General features: G+C 39.4%; 1 protein-coding gene across 1 annotated transcript; it reads left to right on the forward strand.

Annotated features, from left to right (window-relative positions):
* The first annotated feature begins 104 nt into the window (after nucleotides 1–104).
* On the forward strand, nucleotides 105–11,778 carry LOC143851752 (serine/arginine-rich splicing factor). Its single transcript, XM_077361239.1, has 6 exons — nucleotides 105–699; nucleotides 4,527–4,578; nucleotides 8,457–8,540; nucleotides 10,865–10,929; nucleotides 11,036–11,269; nucleotides 11,386–11,778. Exons 1-6 carry the CDS (start codon nucleotides 136–138, stop codon nucleotides 11,482–11,484), a joined length of 1,098 nt encoding a protein of 365 aa, XP_077217354.1. The 5' UTR covers nucleotides 105–135; the 3' UTR covers nucleotides 11,485–11,778.
* The last annotated feature ends 2,410 nt before the right edge of the window (nucleotides 11,779–14,188 follow it).

The following is a 14,188-nucleotide window of genomic DNA, read 5'->3' on the forward strand; positions in this document are numbered from 1 at the left end:
TTAGGGGTATGGCCAAACAAAATGGACAGTTTGGATCATCCTATGGAGTGGGCCTACCCGTAGGTCCCACCACAAACTTAACAAATGAGATCTCTCTTGCTCATATACAGAAGAGAATTTCAAGCCCTTGAAGTAATGGAGGAAGAAAAAGCTGCAGCTTATTACGAGGAGCTCACGCGCAAAGGTGAAGGAGCAGCCAAGTTCAAGCAAGGCCTTGGATACTCTTCACACTCTTCTAATCCCAATCTTCCTTCAACCAAAACCACACCTTCTTCATCTTCATTCCTCACCGCATTCGTTAGGGCCTCAAGCCCTAGCCGCGCTTCAGAAACCGAGAAAAAAACCCAACTCCACAACATTCAAAACAAGCTAAAAAAACATGTTTCCCCTTCAAACCATTCCCATAGCTTTCATTCTTCTAGTCGGAAGAGAGATGGGTCTTCAAGGAGGAGAAGAAGAAGCGGGTCTGAATCATCTTCTTCAGAAAAAGAAGAAAGACTTCGTATTCGGGAAAGAAGTAGAAGGAGAAGAAGTAGGAGCTCGTCTCCGCGTGTAGGAAGGTCAGAAAAGAGGAGAGGGGATGAAGGAGATGGGTACAAAGTTGAGGGTGGAAGCAAAGGTAGTTCAAAGGAGGGGATATCTAGGGATAAGAATGTTGGTGTTGATTATTCGCGGGTTATCGATGGGTATGACAAGATGGTTAGTAGGCAGGTTTCTTGGTTTTTACTCGATTGTGCATTTTGGGGGTTTGAGTGATAATTTGATAGTTGAATTTGGTCATTCATAAGTTTTGTTTATTTCGGGCTTTTGGTAATAATTTGGTATCTAATGCTGGATGGGTGATTAGGTTTATACATTGTAGTTTGACATTGCTTGATGGATTCATAAATTCTGTTTATTTTGGGATTTTAGTAATAATTTGATATCTAATGATGGATGGGTTCATACATCGTATTTCGACATTGCCTGATGGAATTTGTTCTTTAGTTTTTATGATGACTTCTAAGAAAATTTGTTGTGCAGTACACTAGCATGCTGTCATTTTTTAGCTCTTCGTGTTTGATGGATTTTCATGATGATGCATTGTGTAAGTTTGTTTGGGCCTCTTCATATCTCCTTATCGAACATAACAGGATAGTTTTGTAGTGGCTACTTTCAATCTAATTTAGTTTTACTCAATTGAAAATCTTCTTGATGGGGCATATTTTTTTATACCCACCCAATTGTTGAAATGGGATGCTTATTTTGGTTGCCTATTGATGCCTCCATTTGTGGATGATTGGGGGAACTATGCACGTAGAAGATCGAATTATGCACGTAGAAGATCTTTAGTTGTACTCAATCTTCTGAACTATTTAAATCAAACCATAAAAGCTTTGGTTCTCGAGTGTAAATCAAGGTTGTTAGAAAAATAATCTAGAGCAACCAAGGCTCTGATACCACTTTGTTGATGAATTACAGCCCAGATAAAGTTTTCCCAAATCTGAACTGTGAAATTAAATGGGATGAAATAAATATGGAAGCAAAAAATAAATGACAAATAACACCAGAAATTTTTACGTGGAAAACCCTCCGGGGTGAAGGGAAAAATCACGGGACCGTAGTCCACTTGAAAACTTCCACTATAGTAAATAATGGGTTACAACATCACCTGCAGGGTGGGTTTCTTACAGAGTGCATACAAGCGTTGTGCCTTCAGTGTATAGCCATAGGTAGTTAAGTAATTAATACCCCTCATACACTGGCTCTTACTACACAGCTATCAAAGAACTGTGTTTCTCTCTCTCTCTCTCTCCCATTCTCTCTTGTCTCTCTGCAGTGCACTTTACTTGTGCTTCTGCTGATGATCTTCACTTCCTCGGCTCCTCTATTTATAGTTGTGCAAAAGAGGAATCACGCATGCATTCGCCGTATATGGCTATCTTTCATGCATGTGTAGTAAGACTTTCGTCATGCACCGTCCAAGACATTTTTCAATAAAAATGTCTTGCGATGACTAACACCACATACGTCTACATCTTCTCTTTATTATATGACATACACACACCTACTTATTTATTACACACACATTGCATTTATTATTTAAAACAAAGAAACTAAAACTTTCTTTGTTTGTTTTATTGAGCGTGACCGACACTCCCTAAATAGGGAGGGACCCACTTCAACAAATCTCCCCCTCATGACCTATTTGGAGAGGCCGTCAAACCCGCTTCTTTTCTGCAAGCTTGTAGCTTTTCTCTAGGTAGTGTTTTTGTCATCATGTCAGAGCCATTGTTATCGGTGTGAATTTTCTTAAGCTGTAACAACTTCTTCCAACACATCACGTATCCAGTGATACCTTACATCGATATGTCTGGATCTGGCTCAAGCAGGTACCAAGACAGTGGTACAAGAAGTTTGACTCATTCATGGAGAAGCACGGCTAGAACAAAACCACTGCAGAGCACTGTGTGTTTGTCAAGAAATTTCTAGACGGTGATTTCATTATCCTCTTGCTTTTCGTTGATGTCATTCTAATTATTGGCCATGTTACCGGCAAAATTAGCAACCTGAAGAAGGAGTTGAGCAAGTCCTTTGCCATGAAGGACTTGGGACTGGCAAAGCAGATTCTTGGGTTGAGGATATCCCGAGACACATAGAACCACAAAATCTGGCTATCTCAAGAACGACATGTTGAAAAAGTTCTCAAAAGTTCAACATGAGCAAAGCTAAACCAGTTTGTTCTCCACTTGCAAGCCACTTTAAGCTCAGTGTGAAACAATGTCCTCCAAGTGAGACGGAAAAATCAGAAATGGATAAAGGGCCTTATGCATCGACAGTCGGCAATTTAATGTACGCCATGGTATGCACAAGACCTGATATTGCTCATACAGTTGGAGTTGTTAGCATGTTCCTCTCAAATCCTGGTAAGGAACATTGGGCAGCAGTCAAATAGATACGCAGGTATCTTAGAGGTACATCCAACATTAGTTTATGTTTTGGTAATGGCAAACCTGTACTACAAAGTTTTACAAATGCAGATATGGCTGGTGATGTGGATACGAGAAAGTCCACGTCAGGGTACGTATTAACCTTTGCTGGGGGAGCTGTATCGTGGCAATCCTGATTACAAAAGTGTGTTGGCTTATCCACCACAGAAGCAAAATACATTGCTATAACAGAAGCATGTAAATCGGTCCTGTGGATGAAGAAGTTCCTACAAGAATTGGGCCCGAAGCAAGAGAAGTTTGTTCTATATTGTGACAGTCAGAGTGCAGTCCATCTTAGCAAAAATTAAACGTTCCACTCCAGATCCAAATACATCGATATAAGATATCACTGGATACGTGATGTGTTGGAAGAGAAGCTGTTACAGCTTGAGAAAATTCACACCGATAACAATGGCTCCGATATGATGACAAAGACACTACCTCGTGAAAAGCTACAAGCTTGCAAAAAAGAAGCGGGCTTGACGGCCTCTCCAAATAGGTCGTGAGGGGGAGATTTGTTGGAGTGGGTCCCTCCCTATTTAGGGAGTGTCGGCCATGCTCAACAAAACAAACAAAGAGAGTTTTGGTTTCTTTGTTTTAAATACTAAATGCATTGTGTGTGTAATAAATAAGTAGGTGTGTGTATGTCATATAATAAAGAGAAGATGTGGACGTGTGTGGTGTTAGTCATCGCAAAACATTTTTGTTGAAAAATGTTTTGGACGGTGCATGACGAAAGTCTTACTACACATGCATGAAAGCTGGCTATATATGACGAATGCATGCGTGATTCCTCTTTTGCGCAACTAGAAATAGAGGAGCCGAGGAAGTGAAGATCATGAGCAGAAGCACAAGTGAAGTGCACTGTAGAGAGAGAAGAGAGAGTGAGAGAGAGAAGCACAGTTCTCTGATAGCTGTGTACTAAGAGCCAGTGTGTGAGGGGGTATTAGCTACTCATAGCCATACACTGAAGGCACAACTCTTGTATGCACTCTGTAAGAGACCCACCCTGCAGGTTATGTTGTAACCCATTATTACTATAGTGGAAGTTTTTAAGTGGACTACGGTCTTGCGGTTTTTCCCTTCACTCCGGAGGGTTTTCCACGTAAAAATTTCTGGTGTTATTTGTCATTTATTTTTCGCTTCCATATTTATTTCATCCCATTTAATTTCACAGTTCAGATTTGGGAAAACATTATATGCAGGCACAACAAATAAGGGAAAATTTTCCCAACATTATATGCAGGCATGTAATTCAGCAATAGTAATATTTTTCCCAACACATGTCGGGTTTATTATGCAGGCACAACAAATGAGGGAAAATTTTCAAATGAGCATATCATATGGATGTTCACAAGTGGATTCAATTTTTCCCATCCTTAACAAGCATTTGTAGAAATAAAGTGAAAAAGGACCAAAGGAGTGTATTCTTTCGAAAAAAAAGGACCTAAGGAGTGTCGGATCATATGCGTATTCTTCTTTCTTTCCCTTATCTGCCTTTTCTGTTAATTGTGATTTTGTAAGATGATGCCATCTTTCCTTTTGGTTTCTTAACAGACACCAGCTGAAAGAGTTAAAGCGAAGATGAAGCTCCAGCTTTCTCAAACTGGTAGTCTATTGGATGCTCTTTTAAGATTCTTGATTTTTCTCCATTTGTTACCACCTTGATGTTATAGACTTATAGTGATTTTGTTTTTCTTTAGCATACCCACTTTTTGCCAATTGTGCCATTCTTTATGCAAGTGATCTGTTCTCTACCACCATTTGAGTGCATTGACCTTTCCTGTTGTAACGTGACCTTGATTGTGCGCGGAGAGTTAAATGCCTTACATCTTGTCTCCCCTTTTTTTGTCTCTGTACTGACCATCTCCGTCCTTATTGCTTTTAATAAAATCGCTGTCCTTAAAAAAAAACTGCCTTACATCTTGCATGTTAATATTGGCAGTTTTGAAGCAAATGATTTTTTCCCAATGACGGATCCTTTTATTTAATTCACACCAACAGTTGCATTTAATGTTCTTGTGTTACATCTTTTGCATGTTGCACTTGTAAGTACTTCCATTGGATGAGTAATCCTTCTAACCAACTGTAGTTGTGTTTATTGCTTCTATGGACAGTGAGATGTTGCTTTATTTATTTAGAGTATTCTTATTTTTATTTTTTTTTAGAATTAACAGTGAATTTTATTAAATTTATGGTTGGGACAAGATGTCCCAGTACAAAAGTATTAGGGGGGAACCAGCAGACATAAGCCTATTGAGAGGCTAGAGGATCTATTTACATTTGTCCCATTAAAAGAACCCCTTCTTTTGCCAAAACGTCCGCCGAAGAATTTGCAGTTCTCCTATGATGAAATAATTGTGGACGAATATTCCTAACAAGGTCCCGAATCTCATCAAGAATATACTGCAATCTCCATGGCCCACCACCTTGATTTCCAGCCCAAGCTATCATATTTGACGAATCCCCCTCCACAATTAACGGGCCTAAATTGTGACTGGCGTACCACCGGAGGGCAAATAGCAACGCCCTAGCCTCAGCTTCATTCGCATCACATGTTCCCGCTGATCCGGAGTAGGACATTATCATTCTATTGGAGGGATCTCGAATCAAACCTCCAAAACCGGCTGGTCCAAGGTTACCTAGTGAACTTCCGTCAAAATTAAGCTTTAACCATCCCTCTCCCGGAGCCACCCATTCCGGAGTGATTGCCACCTGAGGCTTTCTTTCGTTTAAAACCACGTTCCAGTTTCTCAGAGCCACCCTAGTGGAGTACGGAATTTTACCTTTCGCCTTCGCCCAAGATATGAGTGATAACTTTATTTCCAGCGCTAAGTGCTTCCAGTGCCGGATTTTGTCTGAGAAAATTCTATTGTTCCGTTCCTTCTAGATGTACCATATAATTGCAAAAGGTAGGGGACTCCATAATGCTTCGCCCAAACAGTCATAGAATGCCCCTCGCCAATTTAGAATGACTTCGGATATTTGTCCCTGCATTACCCATTGAATTCTGAATGATCTAAACATGATATTCCATATTCTGTTTGCATACGAGCAATGGATAAAGAGGTGATCGATAGTTTCCTCTGCGGCACCGCATAATGCACATTTGCTTGCTAAATGAAGACTACGCTGTTTTAGCCGGTCGTCAGTATTTTGCAATTGTACAATACTGTCCAAGCAAACGCCAAGATTCTCGGCGGAATAGGTTGTCCCCCTTTTTTTATTTATTTAGAGTATTCTAATTTTGAAATTTCTTGATGTCTGCCAAATTTTCCTGGATAGTGATAATTTAAATTTTTAGACATCTGGACTTTCTATAAATCAACATTCTACTTCGCTCAAGAGCTTGAGTAATCATTCCTCTAGTTAATGCATTTTGATGTTTGGCCCTCGTGCATACAGTTGCCCAACTACTCTCTTCGTCCTCCCTCTTTCATTGTGCACTTCCGGCTAGTATTCCATACTTTGGCTTTAGATATTATGTTTTTTTTTTCATTGATGATGCTATTCAAAATAAATATGGTTAATCAAACCTCGTCGAAATCTTTCATAAATGGGTCCAAACTCAATTTGGGTGTGCCATCGAGATATTTCATTACAATAATGGAAGAGAATGCCTCTCTTTTGATTTGGCCGTGAATACACCTCTCTTAAGATCTATTTTTGTGGCAGAATCATTGAATCGAATTCCTGTCCTCTTGTCCTCATACCCGCCAATAGAACAGTCACGTTACTGAAGGAAAATTACATGTAGGTTGTAGATGGATCTATATCATAAAGTAATATGCAAATGGAGAATTGGAAATGTATAAAGCTCGCCTGGTTGTCAAAGGATATACTCATACGTATGGAGTGAATTACTTTGAGAGATTTGCACCTGTGGCAAAGTTGAACTCTATGAGAGCCATCATTTCGATAGTAGTTGATCTGAGGTGGCCTCTTTACCAACTTGATGTTAAGAATGCATTTATTTAAAATAGCCTGCAAAAGTTCATATGATCCAGAGGGCTTTGTACCCCAAGTGAAGAAACATTTTGTAAAACAGAGGTGAGAAGGTACTGTTACCTTAATTGTGTATGTGGATGGCATTACTTATTGGAGATGATAGGGAATACAGCAATTGACGGAGTATCTGCAAAAGGCCTTTGATATTATAGACCTTGGTCATCTGATATATTTTCCAGATCCTCTCGTGGAGTTTTCCTGTCATAGAGAAAGTATGCACTAGATCTTCTAATAGATATTGCTTGTCTGGGGTAAAACCTATTGACACCTACTGTGGTTAATCAGAGGCTATCTGGGTGGAAACTTAGTTGGAAAGCATTGCAGATCGTTCCAATGTAGAGGCTAACTACAGGGCAATTTCTGTGATTGAAAATAAAACAAACTATGCTGATGTTCTATCATCTATGACAATCAAGCTGCCATACATATTAGCCTTTGATCCTGTATCTCATGAGAGAACCAAGGATATTGAAGTAGACTGTCACTTTGTAAGAAAAAAGGTGTAGTTTAGTGAGATCTCTTCTCATATTCGTTCTGAAGATTCGTTGGCCAACATCTACACTAAAGCTCTTCCTAAGGACCAACGTCAGTTTCTTTCATCTAAGATGGGAATAATCAACATCCATTCGCCAGCTTGAGGGGAAATTTTTAAGTATATACACCATGGTGTTCCAATTTTTCTGTGTATATCTTTTTTATTTTCCACTTAGGTCTTACATTAAGGCATGCTTGGAATTCTCACCTTTTATGATAATTCATAAATAAAAGAGAGTCGTCCCTAGGGGAGACAATCTCACAATTCCCCTCTCTTTCTTCTTCTTTTTCTCTCCATTCTTTTTTCTTTTTTCCTTCATATTTACAATTATATCAAAGTTGAAATACCTAGATTGTTGTGTTGTAGTGATAGAGCAAATAAACTTATATGTGAAAGACTGGGCTTCTCTTTTGTTGTTGTGGATGGATGCTTCAAAATGCACTAGTAAAACTATACTGAAAATTTTGTCGATGTGCATGTTTGGCATTTTCCAATTTTGTTGGTTATTTAGATTGTGATATGTCAACTCAATGAAAACACAAGGTAAAGCCAGGAAATAATGTCGAAACACATCGAGTAGACCTGACTTGCATGCTCTCTTTTTTTCACTATTTGATCCACTAACGTACACACTGTACCGTTTTTGTTTCTGATACCCTAACATTGCAACCCTATATTTACTCTTTTGGAAATGGATGTACCTCTGCCTATTCTTTTTCAAGATGTGGAAAAATAATGCTTTGAAAGGAACCTGAAACCATTAACCAAAAAAAGAAAGTGGCTGACGTATAGATCAAATTGATATGATCAGTTAAGTACGGACTTTGTTTATCTATGATTGAAACCTGAGATTGACTACAACTCTAGTTTATATGCTTAACGAGAATTTCCACCTTGTTCAGAACTTTTGATTCAGTATCCTGTAATGTTTTTGGATTTTGCAGTTGCAAAGGACACAGTGATGGGGGCAGGATGGGAACGCTTTGATTTCGACCAGGAAGCTCCACTTGATGACGAAGAGATCGAAGGTAAATATGGCCTCCTTTTCTCATCTTCTTTATATTCGTGAATATACTTGAAGCACTACTTGCTTTGGGAGTGACGCAAAAATACTGCACTCGTCTTCTGGCATAATTTTGCCTGTTTTGTGTCAGAATCTTTCTTCCAAGCTATTTAGGTGATTGCAAACTTGGCATATGAATCTTTTGTTGGAACTTAAAACTAATCTTGAGTTGCTTTGACGCCACTTGAAAATTTTCCTTCCGCACGTCCCTTTCATCCATTCTTATATTGATATCCTTTATTTACAAAATTGGAAGCTTTTCTGTATTCTTATTCCGTCATTTACCATTAACATTTAGGATCTTCCTGTTCACAGCTTTCCATCCTGTGAGCCACATGGTAGGTGATCGATCTGTCCACCTTTTTTTTATGTCAATTACCAATAATGTTGGTTCCCTGAACTATAAAGACTTAGGTTTATTTACCAAGTTGGATGATTTTCTTTTTGAGTTCACTGCAGGGTCCCCATTGGGGCCAAAATTTTTTGGACCGAATATCTCCACCGCAGCATTGCAGATGGCACAAACATTTTACCTCCTTTTTGTTCTTGTAATTCTTGGAGGATTGTTGGATAGTTCGGTGATTGCCTCCAATGATCTATGGATACACAGATCCGAATTTCTAAGCTGTAAATTCTATGAGAATTTGGAATGGTAATCTCCAGCTTTCCAGCTCAAATCAGAAATCATCTTCCTTTCTAGATAATAACAATTGCACTGAAATTTTTTTACAAAAAATCCCTGACCTTTCATTGGAGAAGGGCCTCCACTCTGTTCTCTCTCACCGCAAGAAAAAATATCCTTTCCAAAAGAAAAATGTTCATCCCATTTTTCGTGTCCTTTTTGTGCATGCCCATCCCTTTTATATTGTATCTCCAACAACCTCAGCTACTCATTGGCTGACACTTTCAACTTTTGACTCTCTCGAGAAGGTTATTGAGAATGAATATTTTAGGATGCTCTTTCTCAACACGAAGCACACATGGAAGGGGCTGATACAACCCACAACTGGAGGCGTCCATGTGTATAGCATTTCCCATAGGCTTGCCCTTCGAGATTCACACGGTTCAGGCTCTCTTTATGTCTGACTTTCTGTTGTGCACGGCTTCTTGTTCCACCCGGTCTTTCATCCTAGATTCCTAGGAGTCCCAGAAACCTCTTCTCAATTCCTTCAAGACTTTCCGGGTATGTCGACCAACTGTATCGAGCGATTTTCGACGGATCGTTACTTCCTAGAATTGTGCCATTAATATGCATAATAGGTGCCTTGGGTCCCGCCTTGGGTTCCAAGTGTCTTAATTATTATCTCAGCCAGAAATCTTGATTTTCCGAATATCAAACCCAACTATACGTCTGTCTGAGACTTTTTTATTTTTTTGAATGGTTGCAATTTCATTCATAGAGAAAAGGGGAAGACCGAGATGGCCAACCCAAGAGTGCAAATAGAAGCCACAAGGGAAACAAAGAGAGACAATAGAAACAACAAACAGAGATCACGGGGGAAGGAAATCAAACATCTCCGGCTTCTGCTTCCCCACACCATCCCTAGGAAGTTTATCTGCCACACTGTTAGCAGACCTTCTTGTATGTTTAAATATGATTGACGAACCTTCCACCGGTATTGAATCTCGTCAAAGAACTGGGCAAACCTCCAAGGTGGGACAGTCGATCCTTTAAGCCACCGGATAGCGTTTAAGGAGTCACCCTCCACAATAACATTATCCATACTTTCTTTATCCGAGCACTTTATCCCCTGGTGGACGGCTCTAACCTCCGCCTCGCTAGCATCTTTAATCCCTAGCGGACTAGAAAAGGCCCAAATAACATCACCACTTGAATCTCTCGGGACCCGTCCTATACCAGTTGGACCAAGGTTACCCATACTAGAACCATCAAAGTTTGTCTGATACATGGATCTAGTAATCTGCACTAATCCATAAAATGGGTGTTGATTTTGTGAAAATGCACGGTCATAACACTCTTTTTTTCCTATGTTAACCTAAAATCAAAGGTCAAATACCTTATTCAAAAATTGATGTGTGGCGGGGATGTTGGGTCTAAAAGACTAAAACTATTCTTTTTACTAAAGACAATGTCGCTATTTTCTTTTTACCTGTCAACTGGTAAATTATGTTTCGCCAAGGCCATGTATTGGTGTCTGATAGTCATTGACACTTCATTTGATCATCAGTTTCTAAACAATCTTTCACACTGCCTTATTTTATTAAAAATGTGATTCCCTTCAAGTTTCGGAGACCTTACTGAATATTTATCTTTCCCATAATATTTAGTGGCTGAAGATGATGCTGCATTGGTCAAGGATATGGGGCGAAGCTTCCGGTTTTCTGCAGTGGAGGTACGCACACTGAGTTAGTCTATATACTTGTTGATGGACTGAGGAATATGTAAGAAACCTGGTATTTCAAAAGTCTCTGATGGAGCTTGTTTCCTTTGTTTCCAAGGCAAAACGGGAAGAAGAAATCAAAGCTGCCCATGATGAGGCCATGTTTGGATCAACAGCACCTTCTTCTCTTGGCACGAAAAATGAATATAACCAGTCTGCCCATGACGAAGCCGTGTTTGGAGCAACATCAGCATCACATCTTGGTACAGAAAGAGAACATAGCACAAACTTTAACAAAGAAAATGATACAGAAACAGGCAATGAATCCCGCCAAAACCTCATGAGTGACAAGGTAGGAGCTTTTAATGGCCCCCCTACTACTGATTTTCATCTATCAACTTTTCGTACGAGAAAATGGGAAAAAGAAAGAAACACCGATGTTGTGAATTGTGATCACTTTGGTTGCAGGTGCTTGCCATGAAACAAGGTTCTTGGCGGGATCGAGCTCGTAAAGTTCATGATGGATCGAAGACTGAGAATCACCGGAGGTCTCAAAACCATGATTAAGTTGCTAATAGGTCCTTCCTGCAACTCGGTTTATAAAGCGACTTGCTTGTGAAGCATTGTATCCAATGTGTAATGCAGGTATGAACTTATGTCAGGTAGAATAACAAAATCTGTTGATTTTCCTTACTGTAATTTGCCTTGTATTTGAGAAACAAAAGCAAAAGTTCAACCTTTATTTGGCAGAGGCAGAACAATTGGGTAGGAAGATTGAAAATGAAGATGTAGGTGATCACACTAGGAAACAGATTGAAATAATTTAATCGGTTTGGAGGGTTGAAACTAGAATTGAAATCACCAACTTGAATTAATGTGATCTCTCTTAAAGATACATTTTCCATCACTTTTAGTTTTTTGTGTTTGGAAAAGTAACATTTGATAAAGGGAAAGAGAGATAGTGGTGTAGCACGACGTAGACTTTCCAGGAGGTCACCCATCCTAGTAGTACTCTCGCACCAAGTATGCTTAACTTCGGAGTTCATGGGATACATTTACAGTGCATCTGTGCTAAACATGATTGCATCCTTCCCTCTATTATACGTGGCTATTGAAGAACTTCAGTCCCAAAGATACCAATACCCAATTACACCTGGTCTTCAATTCCTGCAGTTCTGCACCAAGAGGGATGATATCTCCTTCATAAGAAGTGAAAAAAAATGCCAAACCACCCCCTTAGTTGAAATAATTTTAGTAGAAATTGTTTTTTAGATTTCTGTAAGTAAATAACACTTGATATCTTGAATATGGAAAGCATTCTCCTAATATTTTAGAAGTTCATAAATCTGTCTTATCAAGTACTATAATGCATGCAAAAAATACCAACCTTGGATCTTGATCAACGGCTTTGGATTATCTGATCAGTGTGTGATCAAGAAGATCAGGGAACGTGAATGATCGCGACTACTTCTGATTAATTTATTGTTATTTCAAGATTTAAGAGTTCTTCTTTTTTATTCTTTATTTTGTTTTGATTTCAAGATGGAGATAGAACAGAGTGGTGCCCCAACATTAACAAGTTTTTGTCATATCTATTTGTTAAAAAAAAACCTTAGAAATCTGATTTTTGGCTAACTATTTTTTCCATGGAAAATATTTTCCAAATAACCAAGGATAATTTCAATCCTATTAGACCCCACAGTTCAATGGAATATCATCTTTTTTATGGTCTAACTACCAAAATGAATTGAAAGATGGTGAGTGTAAGTAGGCAAATTCTATCAAAACTAACAATCTATTTTTGGGCCCCACCGGTATTCAAGATGTGTAATTGAGACCGTTGATCTTGTAGACCATCATCTAGTGGGGGTGTTCAGGCTATGAGTGGAGAGAGTTTTTAAAAAAAAACACAGGGTTGCACTCCATACAATCATCCAAGCCATTCATTTATTGGGCCCCAACGTAAATTAGGCTGTCCCCAATCGTCTTCATCAGATAATCCTAACCCTTCTATCTATGGAGGAATACCATATTATAGAAAATTCTACAAATCAGAGGGTTAGGATCATGCTATGGAGATTATTCTGTGCACTCGGCCTAGTTGAGCCCCAACAAAACTAATGAACGGTTTAGATCATCCTACTTTTGTCACGGTATCTTTTGAAATGGATATGCTAGGGACCATCACAGAAGGGAGCCACCTCAACGCCCAAGCACATGAGCACATCCTTTATTAAAATAGCATATAAGGGCTATTGATATTGCCACTATCATAATATTATAATTGCACGCACTCACCTTGAATTTTCCTTCCTAATTAGCGTATGATAGCTTTTTTGGGAATTGTGATAACCTTTGACAGCTGATTAGAATGTAAAAGACAAGGTAAGTTGGTGCAGATTATCAAAACATGGTTGTGCAAAGCTGCAAATGTCAGCAGTCTATGTAAAAACTCCAGTTTGAGCAGAGAGAAAGAGAGAACTTGCCACATCATACGGACCCACTTTGGGGACCACTTTTGGGCAGCCCCCTCAATAAAAAAAAAGTGCTGATAAATTCGCACCCCGTGTAGGATAATTCACATCCCTTGAACGTGAAAAAACGTGAAAAAGCGTTAAAGTCTGCCACATACCCTCCCTTTTTATAGGGGTCCAACTCGGGTTGGATCCGACCCGACCCGAGGAACCCTTTTTTTCCGAACCCGAACCCGTCCAACTCAGGTTGGATCCGACCTGACCCGAGGAACCCTTTTTTTCCGAACCGGGCCAGCACATGCCAATTGCCACCTTGAGTTTTGATAAACATGGGCTCCAATGTTTGTCGTGTAGTATTTAAAGGATGTCATAGGAATACTAGGGTTCTTACAAAGCTATTAAAGCCCTTTAAATATTACACGACAAACATGGGAGCTCATGTTTATCAAAACATTGGAGTGCTGAAATCATTTCCAGGAAAAATCAGCTTTTGGACCAATAAATCCGAAAATGGAATAAATCAAACGGGATTTCCTAGAGACCATCGCAAAAGGCATTTGGCTGGTTGAATGTTGCATTAGAGAGCAGCCACATGTGCTCACTTTTTAACAGATTTTGTTTTATTCATGAGGGGGCTGCTCTATCATGCAACAACTGGCCTGCGAAATGCCTTCTGCGATTGTCTCTAGCAAATCCTAAATCAAAGATATCGGATTTGTTCATATCCACTCTACATTGGTCATTCCCCCGGTAGAGTGGATATTTTTTAGCAATTCAGGGGCATATCGGTCATTTCA

This window comes from Tasmannia lanceolata, unplaced genomic scaffold, assembly GCF_043159265.1.
Source record: "Tasmannia lanceolata isolate RefF3 unplaced genomic scaffold, GAP_Taslan_0.1 ptg000018l, whole genome shotgun sequence".
NCBI classification, from domain to species: Eukaryota; Viridiplantae; Streptophyta; class Magnoliopsida; order Canellales; family Winteraceae; genus Tasmannia; species Tasmannia lanceolata.

Bases quoted from the DNA above. Each gene is read 5' to 3' on its own strand.
- LOC143851752 (XM_077361239.1), top strand. From the start codon at position 136: ATGGAGGAAGAAAAAGCTGCAGCTTATTACGAGGAGCTCACGCGCAAA. The intron at 700-4,526 runs GTTAGTAGGCAG...GTTTCTTAACAG, and splicing joins TCGATGGGTATGACAAGATG to ACACCAGCTGAAAGAGTTAA. The intron at 8,541-10,864 runs GTAAATATGGCC...CATAATATTTAG, and splicing joins TGATGACGAAGAGATCGAAG to TGGCTGAAGATGATGCTGCA.